General features: G+C 27.2%; 4 protein-coding genes across 6 annotated transcripts; 1 reads left to right on the plus strand and 3 right to left on the minus strand.

Annotated features, from left to right (window-relative positions):
* Nucleotides 1-143: 143 nt before the first annotated feature.
* LOC108002480 (plexin-B) lies at nt 144-10,642 on the minus strand. Of its 2 annotated transcripts, none has more exons than XM_017064192.3 (8): nt 9,889-10,642; nt 9,580-9,714; nt 8,679-9,259; nt 7,659-8,584; nt 7,137-7,540; nt 6,589-7,081; nt 2,762-6,517; nt 144-2,648 (listed from the first exon to the last, which is right to left on the minus strand). In XM_017064192.3, exons 3-8 carry the CDS (start codon nt 9,094-9,096, stop codon nt 2,541-2,543), a joined length of 6,105 nt encoding a protein of 2,034 aa, XP_016919681.1. In that variant the 5' UTR covers nt 9,097-9,259; nt 9,580-9,714; nt 9,889-10,642; the 3' UTR covers nt 144-2,540. The 2 variants fall into 2 exon arrangements, with proteins under 2 accessions (XP_016919681.1, XP_016919682.1); XM_017064193.3 differs by having other exon boundaries at nt 9,580-9,758.
* Nucleotides 10,643-10,792: 150 nt separating this feature from the next.
* On the minus strand, nt 10,793-15,065 carry LOC108002482 (SERPINE1 mRNA-binding protein 1). 2 transcript variants are annotated; one of them, XM_017064195.2, is made up of 6 exons: nt 14,419-15,065; nt 13,467-13,620; nt 13,183-13,365; nt 13,015-13,086; nt 12,438-12,930; nt 10,793-12,352 (listed from the first exon to the last, which is right to left on the minus strand). In XM_017064195.2, exons 1-6 carry the CDS (start codon nt 14,672-14,674, stop codon nt 12,266-12,268), a joined length of 1,245 nt encoding a protein of 414 aa, XP_016919684.1. In that variant the 5' UTR covers nt 14,675-15,065; the 3' UTR covers nt 10,793-12,265. The 2 variants fall into 2 exon arrangements, with proteins under 2 accessions (XP_016919684.1, XP_028524874.1); XM_028669073.2 differs by having other exon boundaries at nt 13,015-13,089.
* Nucleotides 15,066-16,220: 1,155 nt separating this feature from the next.
* Nucleotides 16,221-20,737, plus strand: LOC108002488 (putative uncharacterized protein DDB_G0286333). The gene is made up of 2 exons (XM_017064204.3): nt 16,221-17,116; nt 17,926-20,737. Exons 1-2 carry the CDS (start codon nt 16,753-16,755, stop codon nt 19,404-19,406), a joined length of 1,845 nt encoding a protein of 614 aa, XP_016919693.1. The 5' UTR covers nt 16,221-16,752; the 3' UTR covers nt 19,407-20,737.
* Nucleotides 20,539-26,202, minus strand: LOC108002487 (uncharacterized). Its single transcript, XM_017064203.3, has 7 exons — nt 25,866-26,202; nt 23,601-25,763; nt 23,352-23,514; nt 23,107-23,267; nt 22,834-23,047; nt 21,893-22,738; nt 20,539-21,817 (listed from the first exon to the last, which is right to left on the minus strand). Exons 1-7 carry the CDS (start codon nt 25,947-25,949, stop codon nt 21,174-21,176), a joined length of 4,275 nt encoding a protein of 1,424 aa, XP_016919692.1. The 5' UTR covers nt 25,950-26,202; the 3' UTR covers nt 20,539-21,173.
* Nucleotides 26,203-26,207: the final 5 nt, after the last annotated feature.

Below are 26,207 nucleotides of genomic sequence, written 5' to 3' on the forward strand. Positions count from 1 at the left end.
TATATATATATATATATAATTATATATCTTATATATATATATATTGATATATATAGGCCTAGAGTAGTCTGAACTTCTCTCACAATTTTTTTTATTTTCCCAATTTTTTCTTTCATTTAACTATTAACTGCCTTAAGTTAATATTGTTCTCTCTCTCTCTCTCTCTCTCTCTCTCTCTCTCTCTCTCTCTCTCTCTCTCTCTCTCTCTCTCTCTCTCTCTCTCTCTCTCTCTCTCTCTCTCTCTCTCTCTCTCTCTCTCTCTCTCTTTCTCTCACACATTCATTCTTTTGTCATCTTTGAAAGAATTTTTCACTCTCAATTATATATTATAATACATATATAGATCCTCTCTAACTAGCTCACTATAATCCATGAAGATGTATGTTGTGATCTTTGCTTTACACATTTTTTATGTATATATATATATAATATATAACATATTAATAATATATATCATAATGAAGATAGTAGGCATAGCCACTTGTGTTCGGATCACAGACTACTTGCTGCCGTACTTCTTTTGTACAGACAGTCTGATGGACACTATGGCTTTTTTCTCACTTAAATTTTTACACATTATATTCTTTTCCTGTTATATATATTACGTATACACGTACAGACATTTGGCCAACAATAAAAATGAAAACATTAATTTTCTTTACTTTTTTTTTCTTTGTTATAAATATTTTACATGAATTTTGCATTTCAAATCTTAAATGCAATGATTAAATTAATATTAATATTTAGTTACATCATTGAAAAGATATACTTTTTATTATATGACAAATTACGTTTTTTATTTAATTTTTTATTTAATGGAAATTTTACTGATTGCATTGAGATTCTTTATTATTTTTTTATAATTTCTTACAAATATTAAATTATATATATATATATATATATATATATATATATATATATATAAAATTATATATATAGATTGTTAATTTATTCGTTATATTAATATTTTAAAAAAGTTAACTTTAAAGATTAAATATTACGAAAATTAATTGCAAAAATATTGATTAAGATTTATTTATTAAATTATAAGCAATTAAAATTTATATTAGTGAATTAAAAATAAAATAAAGAAATAAAAAAAAAAACTGCTCTATTTCTATTACATCATTGTACTATATTCATGTCTCACATTTTCAACATTTTTGTAAATTAATTTTGTTTTGATCTTTAGAATCAACCTTTCAAAAATTCTATTTCACGAATATATTAACATTCTATAAGATATATTCTTTATATATTTTTAGTTAGAATTTTTCAGGCATTTCTGATAATATGATAAAAAAATGTTATAGATAAAAATTTTTCAGTTTCTGATCAGTTATGTTACATATTAATATATTTAAAATTTTCAAAAATTTGTTTTCATAAAAAATTGTTGCATATTCATGATCATGAGATATAACAAAATTATAATTAACAACATAAATACAACTATGACCTTGAATTTAAAAATTTAAGTCTAATCAACACAAATGTATATTAATGGAAAATTATTTATTTAAATTAAATTACATATTTAAAATAATATTATTAAATAAATCCAACAGTAACAATAATTATATTTATATAATTAAAATAATAGGAAATTTGTAACAAAATTTATAAACATCAATGTTAACAGAACATATAAACGAAATAAATAAGTAATAATAAGTAATATGATAAATACAATAAATTTTTATAATCTATTTTCAAATTGTAATTCATCTTCTATATAATCTGTGCATTACACTTTTAATTGTCATCTCAAATAAAGCATTTTGATATATATTCCATTACATACATATATTTTATATTTCCAGAGGTTTTTTCTAATATTAATTTTCATTTTAATTAAGTATTTCATTTAAGTATTGTTTTAAATATATATAATAATTACAATTTTGTTGATACTGTTGGATTTATTTAATAATATTATTTATTAATAATATATATAATTATCTTAAGGCCACAATATACTAGATTTTAGATTAAATTTATTGTAATATTAAAAATATGTCATTTGACTATTTTGGTTATTTTATGTAAAAAAAACATGTTAATATTTTTATACATCCAATCAGAAACTGATAAATTTTTATTTAAAATATTTTTTTTTATTATATTATGCTAAAAAAATGCCAAAAAAATGTTGACTAAACATAAAGAAAATATATATATATATATATATATATATATTAAAATAAATGAAATATATAACATTAATAAAAAAATCTAATTTAAAGGATAAAGTCATTTTTCCTTTTATCATTTTACTAATATCTATACGTGTTTACGAGCGTATTTCGATACGGCTATGACATATAGACGTAAATACTACAATCAGGATAAGTTATCCTGAGAAAAACTATCGCCTGACTAGCCTTAACGAAATCGCACAAATTTTTTTACGGCATTGTTATTCACATGATGTAGATTTGTACATATGTAACGAGGTGTATCTGATGCATGAAATGGAGGCACTAATCAGTATTTCTGGAGAGATTGACGGGTCCTGGGATGGCAATGAGAAGGTTATGTCAGCAGGCACTGGTTTCCTCTCCTTCAAGTGTGCACGCCACATTTTCTAGCCTGTGAGCTAGATGTAATTTGCGACAGCCCGCGTCTGTCTCCAAGGCCTCTAGGATCTATATGATATATTATAATGTTATAATATTAATTAAATTATCGATAAACTAGAAATCCTAATAAATAGAATTCAATAATAATAAAATATTAATTCTATTTTATTGATACTTACTTGTTCATAATATTTGCTGACATAGATATAAAGTTCTTTCAGTGCTGCGATCACATCAAATTCGTTCGCATGTGATGCACTTAGTTGTTGCATGGCACTAGACATTTCTTGATCAGTGATTTGTGGCAGTCTTTGTACATCTGTGTAAAAACGACCTACTTTTTCTCGATAATGTGGTATGTCTTTAGCAAAAAGTAATTTATTCGACGGTGAGTCCTTTCCAAGTCTATGCTCCGTCATTGAACAGGAATCCATGAATGTTTGTGCGATCACGGATAGACTTGAGTCAACCGTAGTTGATTTATTAATATCAAACATGAAGTCTGGATTCTTAATAAAATTCACCCAAAATCTTAGAGGTAAACTGTTCGATTTCCATGCATGTGGCACTTCCGGATCAACAATTCCATGTTGCTTCGCGGCATCGTCCAAAAGATCGAACAACCACTTTACAGCACTAGGTAATGCTTCATTCGCTGTTAATATTGTATTCAAAAAATCGTCAACGAATTTCTGAACAGTACCCTTCGTCGATAATAATCTTGTTAAAAATATTTCAGGGATAGCTTTGTGTGTTCGTTCCGGATGATGATGCTTGCTACCAGTAAAACCCATACCTGGCGGATAATGACTTTCTTCTATAGGCCTTACCAAATGATATAATCGTTGATTACCACCATGACCACTTTCTACGTCACCGTTTGCTGTTATAATCGGTGGTGAATGAGATTCGAAGTATAAACCACTGACTGGATGATTATACATTACAGGAGTAATTAAGTTGTGATTAGGTGTGGATGGAAGATGTGTGGACGAACAATGATTTGCATGACGATGCAAATGGTGATGATGGGTATGATGAATAGATTGTTGTTGATGATGATAATGCGATGGTTTGCAATTGTGACATGGTGGTTTACAGGCGACAGAAAAACTATCATTCTGTCTAGGAATTAATGACATTACTGCTGATTCCTTGACACCATAATGTGCCAGTGTATTTATTTTTTTCCACTCGCCGCTACATTTTGTTGTGAGATCTTCATCTTGAAGAGTTAAATGACCGCCTCTACCGTGTCTCCATTCCAAATCTACGTCATGAACGGACGGCCTCAGCGAAAAAGGAGTATTTTTGTAGAGAGCATCTAAAATCTTGGACTTCACTTGATTTATAGTATCACAATCTAATACCTTACATTGAATTTTTTCATCGAGATCATCTTGGACGACATGAAGAGTAACTACACTATGTTCAATTTGTTCACGAAGCAGTCTCTCTTCAGATAACGAATATCTAGCATCATGTGTAATTACGTCCACGGGACCTTTTTCTATTTGATGTTTTATTGCCTTGAATAATAAAAATAGAGAGGAACCTGCATAATCTTTAAGATAATTATACATACAAAGTGCCATCCAATTCGTTAACATTTTTTCTACCACAGATTCAGTTCTTCGAAGCATTAATTGCGGATGTTTCGTATTTACCGCCTTCTCAATAAGTCTTAATAAAAGATTCATAAGTATGTCAGTTGCATATTCCATCTTACCCATCAGGACGACCATAAGTAATGATGCAACGTTCACTTTATCTCTAATATTAAAGTCTTTTTGAGCCTCTAAAGTTTCAATAAAAGTTAATACAAAGTATTTATTATTAATTAACTGTTCAAACTGGATCATGGCAGCGTCATAATTTGTTCGAGATATATTACTACGCGATCTAGGATCATTTAATATGGGATGATGTGTAACACCAGGAAAAAATACTTTCATGATGTAATTCTTGTGATCTAGAGTTGGAATACCAGATGATTCCAAATCTGCAGTTAAATCAGTCATATCAGTCTGTAATTCTGCAAATGCCTGTTTGCATTCCATTCTAACATTGCTTTCTAGAGTATCCATCTGTATTTGTATTCTTTTATATTCTCTTTCTGCTTGTGTGCTTTTTCTTCTATATATTATTAACACTAAAACAAATAAAAATACAAGACCAAAAGTGCCAGCAGCTATTCCAGCAATGGCTTCCGGTGGAATTGGATAAGATTTAATCACTTCATAATGCAGATAACCAATAGGAAACCTCAGACTACGACCTACACGTACTACTACTAAAGGTAGATTATTTTCAGTTTTAATTCCGAGTTCGTCTGTATCAGATGGTTGTTGATCAGGAGGAATGCAAACTAATTGAGTTAAAGCAAGTGATGTCACATTACATGGCATTGTTCCAACTGTGACATTTACATCTGATTCATCACTAGCAAAAATCAAATTTTCTCCTTCAATAACTAATGTATCTCCTTTATATAATTTGATGTTCCGTGGAAAGGCGAAGAATTTCGGATCTTCCACATAAAGTAAACGATTTCTAAGACTTTTAAAATGTTTTTCCAAATCTCGAACACTTTCTACATTATCCATAATGAATGCTATTTTTAAGGATAACTGAGATTCTTTTAATTTTAATGACTGAGATGGTGTACTTTGACCATTAACAGTAGCACGCTCATTGCGACGAAGAGTCATAAAACGCTTAGCAACGCTTGGACTTGGACATTCCATCTGTGTCGGATTTAATACTGTACAAATTGTTCTATTCACAGGTAGCAATTCATTATCAAAGTAAACCTCCATTTCAGGTTTTTGAATTGTATCTAAATTGGTACCATGTACGGTAATCATACGACCACCGGAAGCAAAACTTGTTAGTGGCTTAATCTCCATAATAGTAGGATCGTGAGTGTAATTATAAGGATTACCAACTAAGGTGCGATTTGCACCATCTATACTAAGAGTCAGTCTGTCAATTTTTCTTACTCTGTCAGATTTACTTGTTACACAAGTTAATCTTGTGCTGCTCGCTTGCGTGGCATTAACATGGCACGGTAATTCATCCAAATAAGCTGAAATAGTACTACCAATGTTCAAATACATTCCAGTAATAGCAAGTTGAGTCCCACCACTTTGTGGACCAACAGATGGATAAACACCAGATAATCTTATATCTTTATAATTAAATAATACTGCACTTTCAGTATATCCAGCATCATTACCAACAACTACAGAAGCAGTATCTGTTGCTTCGTGTCTTCCAGTACGGCATACAATGCGTACAGATACTTCATAGTCAACTAATATGCATGGAGTATTACCAATATGTATTTTTCCATCCACATCACTTTCTTTTAGCCCTAGATTACTACCTTCAATAGTGACTAATGTACCACCTTCGATCGGTCCACTTAAAGGTTTAATCATATCTATCCTCGGTTTTGGGCACTCTGTAAATGGGGAGTGTAAACAAGAATGTCGATACACACAACTATTACCACACCAAGTACATTCGAAGCGTGCATCTCTGGTCACGCAAAGGGAACAATCTGCATGTTCACGATGCGAACCTAACACTTCACATTTATAAAGAACAATAGTAGTTTTATCCACGTGATGGTTAATATTCCAAACAACAGTTATTTCTGCTTCATATTCACCAGTGGCTGCTTCGTACGAATAAACCGTTTTATCACAAACTATAAAACGACTGCTATCAACACGAGCTTGTACCTTTAAATTGGCACCTTCAATAGAAACGATGCATTGAAAACCAGTGTGTCCTACTTGGGGATGTGGTAAATTTTCAACTTCAAGCATTATCTCTTTAGGTACACTATTAGGTAACATCAATGGTTCTTCGCGTTGCACAAATCTGGGACAGTACTGTGCACCATGCGCGGCCAAATTCGCTTGATTCTATAAATATAAACATTTTTTTAAGAACAATTAATACAATTATATTCTGTACAATCTTTATATTAACTTACGTTTTCTCCTGAAATGATACCTTGACAGCTTGTATTGTGTGTACATTTATTATCATATACACACCAACTACATGCCCATTGAGATTTTACACATTCTGTACAAACAGTATGTCTAGAGCAATCAAAGAATGCGAAATTTCGTGAGACAAAATCTTTATTAGTTTCACTAGAACGCACGGATAAAGGTACTAGAACATGATCGGCTCCGTCTGGTATATTTGGTCTTTCAATAACAGATGGTGTAGGACATGATAATCCAAATCCGGTCATTAATGCATCTATAGGTTCTGCGTTACCAAAAACGCATTTATAGTTCGCTCCCGCTGGTAATTCGGGTAAAGTTCGAATTGTTAAATGAACTGTGGTCATTTGATTGATAGGCATACGATCTGGAAGAACTTGCTCAAAGTCAATACATTGTTGTCCTGTACCTAAAGACAACCACCTTGGACTACTGTGACTTGCTTTCTGACAATCTCCTCTGACTGTACATCTAAAAAAAAAATATTTATGTATATAATAAAATATAAAATACCATGCATATTTACCTTTTCTCTAATGAACACCATCCACAATAAGGATCTTTTGCATCTAAACAACTACTACAATTAATATAACTACTGCAATGCTCCACTTGAACCTTAGAAATTTTAGAAGTTGATAAAACGTAAATATGTTCTCCATCTGGTGAAATTAAAGTATCGGGCATCAATCTATTTCCTTTATCAATTATAATGCTTTCATAGACGAATGCTTCGTTTCCAGAAAGTAAAACTTTTTTGAGGACGCCATCATTAGTACCTAAGAATGCAACGGTGTGACTTTCTGTATTAGCTATTGTTACAGAAGTGATGAATTCGTCGGGAAAATATAAAATTGCTTCTCCCACAATTGGCGACATTCCAGAAATCTTCAAACCCACTTCACAGAAATTCAAGATATTTCCTGTTGTCTGAATATATATGAAAATTAATAAAATACGAATTAATAAAATAATAATAATAATATAAAATATATACTTATAATATATAATATTTTTATAAAAAAAATTTTTTATATTTTATACTTACTCCTGCTGTGGGACATTTTCCATCTTGTATAGGACCACTGACATAGCCCATATTTCTGTATTTAGTACTACCATTAAAACACATATGAATATTTTCAGTGAATTTTGTTTCAATATTTTGTAAACTATAAACACAAAGTGCTGAGCGAGAAAGTGGTTCATTTGTAATCCCTCTACTTGGCGAAAATACAGAAACAAAAATAGGATCACCAACTGAAATACCAAGTTGTGTAGCTATATCACTACCAGCTGGTGCTACTTTTGCATCTTGTACTAAATTATAAAACTGTGGTTTCCCATCTCCTAAATCGACAGTACATTGTAGTGTCACTTCTGTATAACTATCATAATTTGGATCACTGATACAACTCCGAGCCAATCTAGAAATATAACCCTTTTCCTCTTCCTCAGGAAGATGAGATTGCTTTTGTACCAATACGAAATACGCATAATCGCTGGCATTGAAACCATACACATATTTAACTAAAAAATGATCTCGATATTTTACATCGATGTATACAATCGACTGTTTATTAAATGTATATTCTGCAAATTCTAAATTATGAAGATTTCTACTGGAAATAGCAGGCACATCGTGTCTGTAATCTCCTCTATTAGTAAATGTAGTACCAACATAAAGTATATTTGTTTGTCCCCAAGCATTGTATCTTTCAGGTCCAATAAAAGCATACGTAGAAGAATTTTCATCATTTGCTGCTACACTATGAGGAATGAACTCCGGTTTAATAGATATGTTTGACATTTTGTACTTTTCACAAGCACCTTGAAGAAGGGAACCACATGCAATTAATGTTTGTGATTCAAGATCAGCAATTAATAGTTTGTTTACATTATCCATTAAAGATGTAGTTATATCTCTAGAAGGACAGCCTGTTGCATGGCACTGAGGGTTATCCAATCTTGGTCCTGAAGATAATAATTTATAAGAATTATTTTTTTAGCAATTTTAATTAAAATTCTTTTATAAAATATATAGTTCACAAAAAGAAATAATATTTACCTGTTGAAACATATTCCTCCAGTCTGAGATTAGAATCTAATTGTAAAAGTCTATTGATGGCACCTGCATATAATCTTCCTGTTACAGGATCTATAGTAAGGTGATTAAATCGAAGGGCACCTTCTCTCGTTGTATTTGGATCTAAAGGATAAAATCCATATCTCTGACTATCTCCCATAGGAAACTGTGTTATAATATGTAAAGATCTATTTTCTTGCACAGATGGAACAGTACTAGCAGGTGTATCTATGGCTGCAGTTACCAATACCAACAGAAACCAAGTGGCAACAGACATGGATGAAAAGAATAATCGATGAAGTGGTAACAGCAATTTAAAAGATAACACAGTAGCCGAAATGGGAAATGATATAAATCCCAAGAATCTCATGATGTGTAGGCAAAAGTTGATAAAGCACATGCGCACACGCTATGCGTGTGCGTTTGTGCATATACAAGTTTAGGGTAGGAAGCTTAGAAAGTATAATAAGGGTATATATCCCACTGAAGAAGGCTAGTATCGTACAGTACTACCAGTTGTATATGTATCCAGGCACCGACATGATGCACATTGCCTGGCACTTCTGAAATATTTCAAAACCAATTTATTTTTAAAAAAAATTTAAAATACAATACATACATATTTTATCAATTAATAAAAAAATTATATAATAATTTTTAAATTTATAAAATAATTGATTCATACAAAAAAATATAATAATAATTATTAATAAAATATTGTGAAAAAAAACGAAAAATACATTAAAATAATCGAAATATATTAAACTGTTTCAAAGATTTATATATTATCAAATTTATAATACTTTTCTAAAAACTAAATATATATAATTGATAATTTTAATAATTGAAATAATTATCAATAAATGTAAATAATATCACTGACCGATTTCGATACTAAAACATTTCGTCGATGTCAGGCTAGGGCAGATGGCTCCACACTTTTTGAGTAACTTCGTTGCACGCACCGCCCTTCATTAGTGTAAGCAGCATAGCTGCACTTGACAGTTAGAGCCAGTGTCTTTACACAAAGACAAGAATATTCTATTACTTATCAATAATTGTCTAACAAAATACAAACAGAACGAATTAGTTAAAATATATGATAAAATTTCATAAATTCATAGATATTTTCAAAATAACCACAAGAATATGAATATATTTTGGAATAATTACTCAAAAAGAAAAAAATTACCTTCAAGCTGAGAAAAGTTTGCAGCTTCGATTCGTTCGATCTGATATGACCATTAATTTGCTCGTGTAATTTTTCTTCTATATATATATATATATATATATATATATATCTATATCTATATATATATAATATATATATATATATCAGTATATGTAATGTATAAAATAAAACCAATCCACTTCAATTTGTCACATACAACCACTTTTTCATGAAAAAGACAAAATGTATAATACGACTACACGATGGAATGTTCGTGCGCTAGAGTCGCTACACATCACGAATATGCACTGTCTTTGATACGAATTTCCGATACAATCTTCAAATCATGAAATATCATACACTCGAAATTCAATAGAATTTGCTATTGTTCTCTTTAATAATACATAAAAAATACAAATACCGTCACTTGATAATAACACTAAACATGAAATCAGAATGAGCCGCCATTAAAATTCGACCGACAGCGACAGGCTGCACGAGTTTAGAGCAAGTTGGGGGCCGTGGCTACGGCATGCGCCGCTTGTTCATTATCTTTCTCTCTTTCTTGCTCTCATCAAGCTTTTCCCACGGTTCAGTGTCTCTTCTTGACTAGTTCTATCACTCTCTCTCTTTTTAACCTTCTTTTTCTTTCTTTTGGTTGTATGATATCAAACTACAGATATCGCGTCCTCCCGCGGATGAAAACTTGTACTGTTTATATGCTTCAATGGTAAAACGTATTGTAACAATTTTGAATTTATCAGATCTATATCCTCAATGCTTTAAAGTTTAGAAAACCGTCCAATTTGAAAGAAACAGAAGAAAAAAGAAATAATACTATTTACTTATATACAAAAAGAAAAATTTTATATGTAATATTGAACGAACGAAATATAGCCGGTATTATTTAATAACAACAAGATGCTTACAATGAAATTCGATTCATAACTTTATTGGATACAGCACCTCTCATGTTTTCTTTTTTTTCTCTCCATATAGCTTTTCCTGACGTCTTTTATTACATTTTATCACAAAGGCTTTAATTAAGATGGTATATTTTTTTATCTCCTTTGTACTTACATTCTTTACATACTGCACAAATAAAAACTCCTAGAATATCTTTTCGTAAGTCGACTGGTTAAGTAGTCAAGTCCAAAATGAATCGTGTATGTGTCACGATTTATTATTGTAAATATGTTATTTACACATATATCTAAGCTTCGAAAGCTTTATATTTTTCTTTTTTCGCATTTATGGAGAGGGTTTGGATTTTTTGGCTATGGTATGTCTTCATTTTACATGTAACAAATACAATAGATAACTAATGTAGCAGGTCATAATTAAGAACATGATGATAGACATATAACGTAACTATGTAAGACTGGATTCATCCTATCTGCCCTCTGAACGTTTTTTCGACCGTTCTTTTAATCTCGTTATACAATATATATGTAAAGCTGTATATCTGTGTTTGTGTGTCTATAATATTTACTTAAATGTTAACTTCTTACAGACCGGTTACATCTTTGAAAGGAAAAATCTATATATTTCTATATAAGCCAAACTTAGCATACCTAAGTAGATATTTTTAATATCAGATAGAAATACACACTTTTTTAAAAGTCTCTTATGTTTTATGTATGACAAGTAATATTTTGTCAATTACAAGGAAGGCTTCTCCAAACACCGTATAAAAATTATAAAACAGAAAGAATGTTTAAAATTTACCGCCTAACAAGTTATTATACATGTGTTCATAAGAGTCGGTGCTGTGGCCAGCCTCCTTAGGCCTTTAATGTAAGATATTGAAATTAAAATCTAGGCTAAACTGCCTTACCTCCTGATATTCAGGTGGATACATTTTTTTTTTTGTCTATTTTCATTTGGAACTTTGTTTCACTCGGATTTAAGCAGCTTTAAACTACATTATGTAAAATGAATATCTTTTGATATTTATATTCCCGCTGGTCCGCTTAAAGTCTTTCAGCTATATTTTTGTCTAGCATCCAAGTTTTACGATTATTCGACAAGTCCATGAATATCCAGCCTCGTTTTTAATATCGTTCATCTGTGAACTAGTTTTAAAACTAGCCACGAACAAATTGAGTTATTACAAGTACAAAAAAGGATCGTGATCTACATTGTTTCATGCGACTTCTTATGTGTACGTTTAACATGTCAATATGTAAGAGCGCATTCAAAGCGCTACGATTTATTTAGATAAATTACGTATCTCATTTTGCAAGGGTGTACTGTATTATGCATTAATAACGTTGTCACTGACGCAAAAATGTTGATAGTAATAGTTTTAGTATTAGTGGTAATTTTATCTGTGATAGTAGTACTGATGCTGGTGGTAATGGTGGGATATTCTATTGTAGATGACAAGCAAAACCATCTATCCTAATGAGGGAAAGTCATTCTCATCATCTACTTTTGGAGCATTTTGGCGTCCTCGAGGCGACCTTTGTTCAGATTGTGAAGCCTAAAATTTGAGAATGCATAATTAATATATATTATATTTATCTTCTATTTATAAGTATCAATCGAAAATAAATGCAAATACTTACAGGACCACGTGAATCTCCATCTCTGGGAGCACCACGATTACCAAATCCGCGACCATTTGCACGTTCTCCACGACCTCGTCCTCGACCACGTCCACCAGAACCACGTCGAGAATCACTGAATTGTATTTCAATGCCTAACACACGTTTTTGCCTTCCAACGCGTTGAGGATACTCTGCTGCGGCATCATATTCTTCCTCTTCTTCTTCTTCATCATCAGCGCCTTCTTTCTTTCTTTCCAAAGCATACATTTTCTTCCAGCGAGTTAAATCTTCACCTTCTCCAGCCTTACGCAAATTATATTGAGGCTTAACTCTGTTATTACGTAAAGCTTTCCATTCATCCAATGTCAATTCACGAGATTCTTCTTCAACCGGTTTTTCTTCTACTGTATCTGTAGTTGTTTCTCCTTCCTTTATCTCTGTAGTTGTTTGGTTAGTATCTCCATCAGATTTTTCATTAGTCCAATCTTGACTTTCTTGATTTAAACTTTCTCTGAAAACAATATAAGAAAAAACAAAATCTTAAAATATGAATATCTTTTAAATCTTAAAAAGTTTTGTTATAAATAATATTTACTCAATTTCATCATTGTGGGTACCCCAATTATGGCTACCAGCACCATCCTTTTTATCCACTGGTTTAATTCCACTGCTTGAACAAATATAAATAAATTTTTAATTTAATTTTTTATATTTATTAATATTAAAAATACTTAAAGTAAAATAATAATAAATAAAAGATTACGTTTTATCGGAACCAGATTGACGATCGAATTCACGTTTTCCACGATAATCATATCCTCCACGACCACGTGATCCCCCACGTCCACGTACCATTCCGCGCATTCCGCCACGACCCCTACGTTCTCCATAATCCCCACGTTGATTATCATTAGAATTTCGGAATTCTCGAGTTTCACGTCCCTCACTAAAAAATTAATAAAAGAATTTAAAAGTTGGGAAAAAATAATGTCAATTTCATCTTATTATATTTTATATAATATACTATAATATAAATATAATACTAACCCAGGAGGTCCTCGTCTTAATTCTCCCTGACCACGAGGCGTTCTTTCACCATCTTCGCGATTACGTCTGTTATTGCGCTCTTCTCTACTTTCTCCGGAGAATTTCACATTACGATCTCCACCACCAGTTCTTGATTGAGATGGTTTTTTATCTCCTGTATATCAAAATTTTACAAGTTTAAGAATAACTATAAAATAAAATTGCTATAATTAATAAATGTAAATTAATTGTAAAAAATTATTAATTTAAATAAGAATATATATTCATACTCTTAGTTAAATAATATCTTGATATATTATTTATATAAAATATAAACATAAAAATATATTTTTTAAATAAAAGATTATATAAATATTATAATAAATATTATATCTTGAAAATATATAAATTCTTTGATTTTATTAATTTAATTTGACATATATACTTTAAATACAAAACCATCTAATTTTAATAAAATATATTGATTATTTACAGCAAAAATACTTATATAAATCATTAATTAATAAAATGTAATAATTTACTATCATTTACTAATCTTAAATTGTACTAAAATTATACTAAATTAAATACTTAAATTACATTAAAATTACCTATTTTACAATTGTGTAAAATTTTGGAAATCATATTCTTATTATATTCTTTTTTATTAAATACGAAGTTATCCATCGATAAATTTTTTTTATAGTACAAGAATATTACATTATAAAGTATAAATAATTTTCAAAAAAGTTACAAGAAATAGGTAGTAGAAAATTAAAATTTGCACAAATAGTTTGAATTTATAAAATAATACTAATTGAAAAAATTAAAAATTAAAAATAAATGATTGCTAGTGAAATAAAAAAATCATTTATTATGCGGCAAAATATCAAAAGCACATGGACCCACGAGGACTAGGGGCGACGGCCATAATACCGCGCACGAGGCAAGATTGTAATGAAAAATTACTAACCTTGATCTTTCTTTAAATCTTGCACTTTAGACGGTTGTTGCTGAGAATCTTTGATCACGCGGTTTTTTTGCGTTTTATTACCGGTTCCTTTTTGTGCGTCCGTCTGCTTACTCTTATTCTCTTTCTCCGAAAGCTTCTCCTTTTTCCTAGCTTCCTTCTTTAGTTCCTCTTCTCTAAGCTTTTCATGTGGATCTTCGTCATCACCCAACGCTAACGAGAATTTGTTGGTAACGGCAATGCTGTACATATTTTCCATGATGTCTCTTATCCTCTCTTCGTCGAGGATCACGCGAAAATTTCACGGCTACTCTTGAGCCCTTGTGTAACAGAGACATTCAATATTTCAATATGGCTGAGTCGGAGATAGTTCACCACGAGGTCTGTGCTCAGGGAGGGACCGCATAATTGTCTTGCACCCAGCGCGCCACCTCCCCACCAATATTATTTATATCTTTAATTTTATATGATTTCAAATCATAAAATATTGTCTAAAATCGAGTTTTTAATTTTAATTACATTGCATTTTTAAAATAACTAATATCCAGCAATAAAGCAATATACTTTCGCAATTGTCGTTCTCAAAGAAACCGGCATTATTTCCATGAATTACTTAACACACCAACTGAATAGATTTTCTTATCTTTTATACTTTATCTTATTGTCGTACAATAATATTTATATACCAATCTGCTATTTTAATCATATATCATATTTCATGTCATTTGAATAAAAATGAAAACTAATAATATGATGTTCTATTCTCAATAGTTATAATTTATTCAACAATTGAAAATCTCTGTTTTTACATTACGCAAAAATGTACTATACTTAAAAATTTTTTAATAGTTCTATTCTTCGTAAATTTATTATTCTCTAATTGTAATAATTTTTATATTATTATTTTATTTAAATATTATTATTATTTATTTTATTTAAACATAAATATTTTCAATGTATTAGCATTTGTATTATTCATAAATTCATTTTAAGCATAAAAATAAATATATTTAAAGTTTATCTAAAATTATATATATTTTTAATTTTTTATTTATATTAATATATAAAAATATATGTAAAATATGAAATATATAAAATGAAGCTATATTATTCTTTATTTATTTCTTAAACAATATATAAGAAATAAAATTTTAATTAATATACATATTAAAATTTAAAGAATAAGACACAAACATCTAATTAATAAAATAAATGATAAAATATATTAAAAAAGTAATATATTATATCGAATTAAATCTTGAATACATAAATTATAATAGTTGAATATAAAAATATAATATTAAAACTATATTATTATATAGTATTACATGATAATAAAATTTTATTAATAGTCCATAATATTTTTTTTAATTTATGTTTTATACATATACATATCATTCTAACGTAAACCATTTATGAAATTATTATGCCGCATTTTTATGTAAAATATAAATTAAATATTAAAAAGTTTTAAAATTAAAACTTTCAATACAAAATATAATATTAATATAAATAATTTAAAAATATAATTATTCATAAATATATATTGCTTTTTAATTATTTTCTAATTATTTCTTATATATAAAAATATATTTTATGCATATTGAGTAATAATATTTTTTTTTGTAATAATATATTTTGAATATACTTAATTTAAATAATATATTTTATTTATTGTTTATAACATAATTTTTTTTTATTTTTATTATTCTTTTATTTATATTTTATTAAAAAATATACAAAATTTTATGAAATGTATATTACGTATCTTTTACGTGGAAAAATATTTAAAAGCATTAATTTTTATAAGCATTTAAAATTTATATATATGATATAAAGATATTTACAAAAGATAACAATTAATTTTATGATGATAATTAAATAATGCATTATGCAAACAACAGTCTTAATAGGCTAAGTTTGTATTACGCGTTTCTTTTTCTGACAAGTCTTTGATTGGTCAAGCTTTTACAAAGAAAAGAATGCGCGCGCACGAGAATGAAGCCGCGTGTAGAAAACAGTCGGTAAGACGATGCCAACAATACAAGAAGTGAGACAAAACGTAATTATTTTTCTTTGCAGTGAAAGAAATTTAACTTTTTAATCGATTATTTTCATAGTCTTGAATTTTGAATAACTTTTTGTAATATTGTGAGCACGAACTATACGTACTTATACATATACACATATACATATATACATAGTACCGGGTATTCATTTTGGCGGTTCACTAGTTGCACGCGGCACACGGAAAGTGGTAAAGAGAGAGTAGGTGGTTGTATTAATACGAACTTCAAAGGTGGCGGGCGAGGTGTATAGTGAAGTGAAAAACGTGAAATGGAATTGCACACGCCGAAGCGTGAAACGCGTCCCTTAGAAGCGTTGCCGTGTAGCCCTCCGATGTGCGATAGTATGCTTTATCCGTGGAATTGGAGTGAAGAGGCGAGAAATGTAAATCTTAGTCCGGGTAGCTCATGTTCTTCACCAGAATATAGAGAAAATAGCGTGGTAGCCACGCGATCCGGACCTCGATCACGTTCTGGAGGTTCAGAAAGTCATCGTCGTGGTCGACCGAGAGCTGATGCTCTTTCGAATCTTATGATGCAAGGAAGTACTTCACCAAGTAGTATAAAATGTACTTATTGTAGCCGTGTATTTCCACGAGAAAAAAGTCTTCAAGCACATTTGCGTACCCATACAGGTATGCATTGTTTATTGTTTCGGTTATTAATCTAATAATTTTTCCATGTTTTATGGAAATATAAAAAATTTTAATAAAAGTTTCTGTGAAGAAACTTCCTATACATTTCATCAATAATTCATAGAGCCATATGATTTCAACGATTTGTATGATTCTATATGATCACGCGTCCCGCCATTCGCCATCACGCGCATTTTAAATAATTAAATGGCTTATTTATAAAAATAATTTAGCATGAATGATATGATACTACATCATTAAATATAAAATATTCATAATACTTCTTGTATTACTTATATTCTAATATTATTTAATGGAAAAAAAAATATATTTTGTATAATAAACAAATTTTAAAATTTTCTTTGTTTGAAAGAAAAAAGTGATTCATAGTTTTTTTTATTTAAATTACTTTATTGAATAGCAAATTATTTAAATTCTCCTTGTTATATATTTTATTTTATAAAAGATAATTTATTATTTTATACTTGTAAAAAATTAATTTTTCAATTATAATTTTTTATGTTAAATAGTTATTATTATTATATTATTAATAATATAATTATTAATAAATTATTAATAATAAATAATTATTGTTTATAAATTTATGTGAAAAATATTTCATAATATATATTCATATTTTAATTATTATTAATAGTTGACACATTAATAAATTTAACTAAAAGTATTTTTTCTTATTTATGAACACAGAGGAGATATTGATTTGCATATATATTTTTAGATGATAAAAATCAATAAGTAAAAAAAATATTTTTATATATTTTTATTATATAAATAAATTATTATTCTAGGGGAACGGCCATATCCATGTGATTATCCTGGATGTACAAAAGCTTTTACACAATCAGGACAATTAAAAACCCACCAGCGATTACATACTGGAGAAAAACCATTTTTATGTACAGAACCTGGCTGTGAAATGCGATTTACACATGCTAATAGACATTGTCCAGATCATCCATATGCTACTCTTACACGATCTGATGATTTTGTGTTAAAACCAGTATCAGAAAATACTGAGTTACCTCATGATGTTACCAGATGGCTAGAACGTTATAAAATGTCTAGAGAAAGAGAAGATAGAACACCTACAGGAAAGAATGAACGTAAAAAAAAAACATGGAAGAGTAGTTCAGAAAATCACAAAAGAGTTAAATCTAGAAAAGGTTTGATGATGGATGCAACAGGGGAACAAGAAAATTTAGATTGTAAACAATCTAATCAAAGATTGTATTGTGGAGAAAGTCAGGATAGTCAAGAAGAAAGTCAAGATGAAGATCCAACAGTATTACAAACATCTGAAGATGAAGAAATAGGAACAAAATTAGCAATTACTCCTTTAAGAAGACCATTAGATAGACTTCAGCCAAAGAAAAGGTGGTTACGTGAAGCTTGTTTAGAACAACAATTAGCAAAACCTTTAAATTGGGACACTAAATCTATTAATGTACCTACAACTATTTCATTTAAAATTAATGATAACCAAATGCATTGGAGTTCACCTGTTCATAATTCATCTACTTTGTTAGATAATTCATGTTTAAATGCATGTAAAGAAATTGAACTTACAAAATCAGATGTAGATGCCTCTTATGCATCTACCCAAATATGGGATACAACTGTAGAAAATGAATCTCTAGAGCCACCAGTAAAAGAAGAACAAAAATATGTATTTCAAACATCAAATATATTGCCTCAAAGTAATTGGAATTCTTCACATCATGTGAATAATTTTTCAGATGATATAAATCAAATAAAAACTAATATTAATCATTCTACTTGTAAACTTGAGTCTTCTGAAAATTCAAATAATATATATTGGAATAATAATTTAACAAATGAAATATCTAAATCTCCACTGAATCAATCCAATATAACAATTCAAGATTTTGGTCAAAAAAATATTTCCAAACAAAATACATTTATAAATTCTCATATTAGTGAAAATGTAACAAGACCGACTGTTTTGATGTTAGCTGGAAGTTTTAATAATAATAACAACAATAATAACAATAATAATAATAACAATAATAAAGATACTATTTCAAAATTATCACCAATAAAATCTGAAACAGGATTAAAAGTAGTTGTTGTTAAGCAGGAGGATAATATTATCAAGTTACCAATTCCAGAGGATAGTCAAAAATGGTTAGGAGCTTTAGCTTTGATGGAATTAGCTAAAAATCAAGAAGAGACAGGAAGAAATGTGAATTTTAAACAGAATAAAGATGAATTCTACGTTAACTCTGAGCTGAATTATACCCATTTATAGACTGTGATTACTGGCTATTATAGTTTCGTATTATTTTTGTATGGCAGAAAAGAATAAAAATGCATTTATTGTCATAATGAAGTTCATTTTTGAACATGATAATGAAAAATTCAAATCTGCCTTTCTTGTTAACATTATCAAATAGCATTTTTTACAATTTTCTTTGATACTTTTCTAATTACATTATAATGTTACAGTTTATTATGTTGACCATTTATTAGTATTTTACTACAAAACTACATGTTATGACTTTATGCCATTATTAATATTAAGAGTAAAAATCTGAAAATATTTTTTTCTTTTTTCGTTTCTGATCTTTTTGTTTTTTCTTTTTAAAAAAAATGATTTATGTATAAAAATACATATTTCTTTTCATAAATTTAATTCTGCAAGATATTTTTAATTTGATAAAATAATATTATAAAGCTTCAATTTCACGTAGATATTACTATTGTATTTGTATACAATTACCAAAGTAATTTTCATAAAAAATTTTTCTCAACTTATATAAACAATGAGTATATAACTTTAACATTTAAATATATGAAAATATTTTTTATTTATTTCAAAATTTTTATCAGAACAAAAAAAGAAAGCAAAATAAGTTATATAAAAAATTAAAAATTATTCTATGTATATTTAAATTATACTTTACAAATCTTATTTGTGTTTGTTATTAATACATAATTTACCATTTAATGAAATGTTCTGAAAAGATTGTTTACAATACAAGTTCTTATATACTTTTAATTTTAAATATATATAAAAATAGATTATTTGATCATTCATCCAATTTAACAGAAATTTTAAAAATTATTTTCTTTTTATTAATTATTTTTGCATTCAAGTTATATGAAAATATCTGATATGATAACTGTTAACTTTGCACTTATTCAATTATTTTCATTAATATTCATATCTTCATATTATTGCAAGAGAAAATTTTGATATAATTGATATTTTAATGCAATTTTCTACATTTGATTTTTCATTTAATGAAGTTATAAAATATTACATTTTCCTTTTAGATAATGATGCAAAAGTTTATTTATTATCATACTATATAATAATAAAAAAATTGTGTGATATTTAGAATATTAGAAAGATTTACAAATAAATTTTTTTTCCAAAATATGAATGAAGTTTGTAAAGTATTTAATTGGAATAAATATGATTATTATTTATAAAATGTTACAAAGGAAAAGTAATAGATATACATAAAATAAAAAATTTTCATTTGTAATATCATTAATTATAATTTTAACTCCTACTATTTTTTACTAGATGTGTACATATGTGAAATATTTTAATAAATATTTTTTAAAATTTTATAAGATGTATTTAATTAATTCATAATATATAAAATATAATTAAAAAAGAAAAAATTTTTAAATAATTTTTGATATTTTTCACTATAAGGTAATTTTAATCCTTGATAAAATACATAATACCAATGTATATAATCTAACTTTTAATATTTAATATTATATATAAAATATTAGCAATGTTTTATTACAAAATTATATTATAATAAATTTTCTTTTAATTTTTTAGTTTATATTATATAATTTTTTGTTTAAAATATTGAAATTTCTAATAATATTTTCATTCATGGATCTTTTTTAATTGTTTACATTATTTTGCTGTAATTATTTTATATTTTCCTCACTAATTCTATTGCTTTTTATCATAATAAAATATTTGTTGTTACAAGATAGAATTCTTTAGAAATTTCAAATATTATCTTTTTTGTTCATTTAATCAATACTATCTTTCTTCATTAATATTAAAATCTTTAAATAATGCAATTACTTGATTAATTTTATTACAATCAATCGAAATTATTTTTTTTGAATTTCGAGTTTTTCTAATATTTTCTTGTGAAATTGTATTCACTTTAAGATTTTCTATTGCATTGATTAATTTTCGCATATTTTTAGTTGTCGCTGGTTCATTTATCTTATCTACTATTTTATATAAATATTCTGATATATCTGGTGCTAATAATGCGATCTTTTCAATTATTTCTTTTATTGAAACATTCGAATTGTGTTTTTTTATATCAATTAACTCCTGTAATAACAAATTAGCTTTGAATTGATTTGTTTCCTCTTCTGTTTGACTAACAGTAGCAGAATATTCTTCATCTAAAATTTTTCTTCTCGTTAATTTACTACGTGATCTTGTAATTTTATACTCTGATGATGGCAAAGAAATATCTTCATCATCACTGAAGTTCATATTAACCTTGGTTAATTTTAAAAGAGGAGGAGTTCGATTACGTCGAAGAGTAATAGGTTTTTTCACACGAGTATTTTTAATAGTTGGTGTTACACAAATAGTTCCTTCAATATTCACGTTTTGCACATATTTACTTATATCGATATCAGAAGAATCAGAAACCATAAATTCTGCAAAAAATTTAAATATAATTTATGTTTTCAAATATATAAATATCTTTTTTATAATTATATGTAAATACTTACCTGCGTCGTCAGAAGAATTAAATATTTTTTGAAAACGATAATCAAGCATTAATTCTTCAACAGCCATAAAAATTGGATGTCCTTTCAATTTATATATGTCGCATAAATGAACCACTAATGACATAATGCTTATTATTTTTTCTTGCTTTGTATGAAAATAACTTCTTAAGAAGAAAGAAAAGTTTATTAATAATAATATATAATCTATACTGTAAAAACGTTCTTGCCAAGGGAGATATTCATTATTACATAATTTTTTTGTTTTCATCAAGTTTTCTTTTATCTTAAATGCTCCATGAAAATGTTGCAATGAGGCTGTGATATTTTTTTGTAATGCATATAATTGTGCTCTGATATGTGTACTTATAAATACCAAATAATGATACGATATATTTTGACAGATATAACAATTACAGCCTTTATGGTATATAAATTCAGGCAAATTGAATACTTTATTTTGAAGAATTGGAGAAGTATTATTTTGGGGAATATCTCTGATAGGATCTATAGCTCGGGTTGGTGTTATTAAAACATTTTCTGGATTGATTTTTGAAATATTACTGTTCATAGATACCTTAAATGTTTCAATATTTAAAATATGTTCCAATCCTTGAAGTTTTATTTCACAATCACTTAATTGTTCACGTGATAAATCAATATAACAGAGGCATTTTAAAATTTCTGCAACTCTTATAGTTGCCCCCAAAATTTGTGCAGTTTTTAGTCGTCGTACTAAATGTGCACTGATTTCTCTAAAAGATAATAAACTATTCATTCGGAGAGATAAATTAACAGTCGTAGATAATAAAATATCAAATCCAAAAAGATGTTTATCTTGTGGTTTCCCTAAGAAAATATTAAAATATAATATTAAAAAATTCATATTTTTTTGAATATTTTAGTATTTTTAAATAATTTCTAAATATAAATAAAAAGTTTACATTTTCTTGTAGAAAGTTCCTCATTTAAATTAACTAGAGTATATAAAGTTTCAACAATGTATCGAGTATACTCTTCATGTTTAATAGTTTCTTTGTACAAGTAACAATTGTACAAAATTCTATCAAGACTATATAAATATACAGCTATATTACTGAAGAAAGAAATTCCTGGTAGTTTTCTGGATTCATCAAGTAACTTTCTAGCTTCATCATGCTAAAAATAAAATATAAAATAATTACATGTTTTTAATTGTCCATAAATAATAAACTTACCATATTACATTCAAAGTAAAAATCTGATAAACTTATCCAAAAAATAGCAATTGCATAAATTGTATCTTCATCATTAGTATCTTTCAATTTAAAGGCAAGATTTTTAGCAATAGTAATCCATTCATAATTGATATACCTCAATGATATGCAACGTCCAATAACTATAATGATAATTTGATTAAAATTTTATATTTTTTACAATAAATTTTATAATAAATTAAAAAAATAAATTTTAATTCTTATACCATAAATAATTGTTGAATTGTCTTGTAATTCAAATGCTAATGTATATGCAAATTTCCATATATTGATTTCACATTCTTGATATCTGTACAAATGAGCATATTCACCCGCTATTATTAATGTTCGTAAAGTTATTAATGGTTCATATCCATTTGTAATTTCTTTCTATTAACAAATGTTTAATAAATAATAATAAATTAATTTTATAAAAATATATATATATTAAACTTCCATTCATTCATTAAACTTACTAAATTTTGCTTTAAATATTTTCCCCATTTTTTTAATGCTGTCTGTAGATACATCATAAGTCTAGAATCTTCTTTAATATTTATCATGCTATAAGCTGGGATTACATCATGAGATTCATTCTCCCCAATTTCATTTAATTTTGTAGCATATAATGTAAATTTCATATTTTCTATTTCTTCTTGAGTCTTTTTATTTATTATACGTAATTGTGTTACAAAAATATAAAATTCTAAATTGCCTTGCAAATACAAAACAGATTTATCTATCTTAATTTGTTTCAAACTTGAAAGAGCTTCTTTAATATATTCTAAAATATCTTCATTGTAATCAAAATGTAATGAATGATATACTAACATTTGTACCACACGAGCATATTGTATCGGATTTGTTTGTAATATTTTCATTTCATTAAGAACTTTTTGAATAGCAGCAGTGAGATTAACTTTTGCTTCTTGCAAACCTTTTGCCTCTTTTAAGCATATTTCAATAAGATCATATTTTGATAATTCAATAAATAATCCTAATTCTTCTATCTTTGATTTATCTTTCTGTAAACAGGCTAGTATAGTCATTTCCATAATTTCTTTGGAAGTCACTGACTTATGTTTTATATTTGCCCACATTCGAAATGCTTTTGAATCTGGATCATTATAACTCAGTAGGGCATTTAATGCAGTTGCAGTCATTGCTTCTCTATACATATTATGATTATAATGAAGAAAACTTATTCTATGTAATGTAAAACTAATAGGATTCTGAAGATTAATATACTGTGACTTTGATTCAATTCCATCAAATTGTATAATAGAAGTAAATAACAAGGAAAATAAAGATACACTTTCTTCATAAAAACAATCAGTCATTATACCTAAATTATAAATCAAAGCACTAGAAGTAGACCATAAATATGTCCAACATTTGCATTTACATTTTTTCAATTCATGAATGAATACTATATTTTGTTCAAAAAATTTTCTAATAAGTACATAAATATCCTTTGATAAATCACTTTTAGGAAATTTGCTAATGAAATTGATACATGTAGTTTTTACCACTACTGCATTATAAATATCTTTCTTAACCATACAATTTTCATTTTGACAAGATTTACATTTGTCTGATGTTTGCTTAAGAAAACATATACTAATATGTCCAATTAGCTTTATTGTTTCTAATAATAAATCATTTTTTAGATATATTTTTTTCTCAATTTTTATACATGTTTCCCAATATATAAACAAAGTTTGTAAAATCTGAACAATACTAAATGTCATCCATTTAACAGGACCTATATATCCATATTTATTTGTAAGTTTTAAATAATTATCATTTAATTCTTGAATTTTTTTAACACTATTTATTAAATAATCAATTGGTTTCACAAATGTAAGGCACACAGATTCAAAGAATAGAAAACACTGATAACATTCTTCATCATCTATTAAAATTTTTTTGAAATAATTACTTATAGTATTTAAAATATTTAATACTAATTCTTGATTAATATTTTCACATATAAATCTGCTTGTTATATGAAGCATATGACGACATATGACATGTTTATCTTCAATATTTAAAAATAATTTTATTTGTAATAAATAATCAATAATAAATTCATAGAAATCAGAAAAATATGTATTTGGTTTTATATTTATCAATGCAATTTTATCTAAATACGAACTAATTTTTGTAAGTAAAGGTTTAGTAGGATTTTTATATACAATTTGTATTACTTCCAATTCATATTTAATGATATTTCTTAATTGTAAATTATGTTTCAAATTTAATAAATCTTGTTGTAAAATGATAAATTCATTATTAATTGCATTATGCCATAAATAAGCTATTTTTACTAATATATCACTCACATTGTCAGAACAATAAGAATGTAATGTTTCTGTTTTTAAATAAGAACATATATTATATGCCTCATTAAACATATACATTGTTAATAAACAACGAATTATATGAAATAAACTGGAAACAAATCTATTATTATCTGGTACATCAATCAAATTTGAACATAAAGTACAAGTCAATTTATATATTTCTTTTCCTATGGTGTAATTTTGTTTATCACATTTGTCTGCAGTATGTGAAAGATATAATAATAATTTGAAAATATGTTTATTAATTTTTTCATTTTGATTAAGCACATTTGCCTGTAAAAATGAAGTATGAAATTCATTTATTTAAAAAAATATAAAATTTATAATTCAATATTAGAACAATGAATGAAATTTTATTAAAAAAATATTTCAAACCTGTATATCTTCTATTACATCATTTAATTTTTCTGTTTGAATTAGTATAATCCATTTTTTTATTTTTCCCTCTATATTATCCATTTTTTCAATTAGTATTAAATTTTACAACCAATTATATACACAGTAAACCAGTAAAGAAGGTTGCAGATCATTTCACATTTACGCGGTGGAAATATGTCATAAAATAAATATATATAGTATATGTAACTTATACTCATATAATATCAAAATTTTTGATTTATTATAATCATTATTTAATCATGATTAAATATTATAGATACAGAAATTAATTCTTTTTATTAAAAATATTATTCCTTACATTAGCAAAAATTCTAATAT

Source organism: Apis cerana, linkage group LG7 (assembly GCF_029169275.1).
Source record: "Apis cerana isolate GH-2021 linkage group LG7, AcerK_1.0, whole genome shotgun sequence".
In the NCBI taxonomy this organism is placed as follows: domain Eukaryota; kingdom Metazoa; phylum Arthropoda; class Insecta; order Hymenoptera; family Apidae; genus Apis; species Apis cerana.

What these genes read in the sequence shown, in the direction of transcription:
- LOC108002480 (XM_017064192.3), bottom strand. Translation starts at nt 9,096, where the DNA reads ATGTGCTTTATCAACTTTTGCCTACACATCATGAGATTCTTGGGATTT. An exon ending in GGAGGAATATGTTTCAACAG is followed by an intron (nt 8,585 to 8,678) that starts GTAAATATTATT and finishes TATTATCTTCAG; the next exon opens with GACCAAGATTGGATAACCCT. An exon ending in TGGTGTTCATTAGAGAAAAG is followed by an intron (nt 7,082 to 7,136) that starts GTAAATATGCAT and finishes TTTTTTTTTTAG; the next exon opens with ATGTACAGTCAGAGGAGATT.
- LOC108002482 (XM_028669073.2), bottom strand. Translation starts at nt 14,674, where the DNA reads ATGGAAAATATGTACAGCATTGCCGTTACCAACAAATTCTCGTTAGCG. An exon ending in ACCCACAATGATGAAATTGA is followed by an intron (nt 12,931 to 13,014) that starts GTAAATATTATT and finishes TATTGTTTTCAG; the next exon opens with AGAAAGTTTAAATCAAGAAA. An exon ending in ATGGAGATTCACGTGGTCCT is followed by an intron (nt 12,353 to 12,437) that starts GTAAGTATTTGC and finishes CTCAAATTTTAG; the next exon opens with GCTTCACAATCTGAACAAAG.
- LOC108002488 (XM_017064204.3), top strand. Translation starts at nt 16,753, where the DNA reads ATGGAATTGCACACGCCGAAGCGTGAAACGCGTCCCTTAGAAGCGTTG. An exon ending in ACATTTGCGTACCCATACAG is followed by an intron (nt 17,117 to 17,925) that starts GTATGCATTGTT and finishes TTATTATTCTAG; the next exon opens with GGGAACGGCCATATCCATGT.
- LOC108002487 (XM_017064203.3), bottom strand. Translation starts at nt 25,949, where the DNA reads ATGGATAATATAGAGGGAAAAATAAAAAAATGGATTATACTAATTCAA. An exon ending in GGAACTTTCTACAAGAAAAT is followed by an intron (nt 22,739 to 22,833) that starts GTAAACTTTTTA and finishes ATATTTTCTTAG; the next exon opens with GGAAACCACAAGATAAACAT. An exon ending in TAATTCTTCTGACGACGCAG is followed by an intron (nt 21,818 to 21,892) that starts GTAAGTATTTAC and finishes AATTTTTTGCAG; the next exon opens with AATTTATGGTTTCTGATTCT.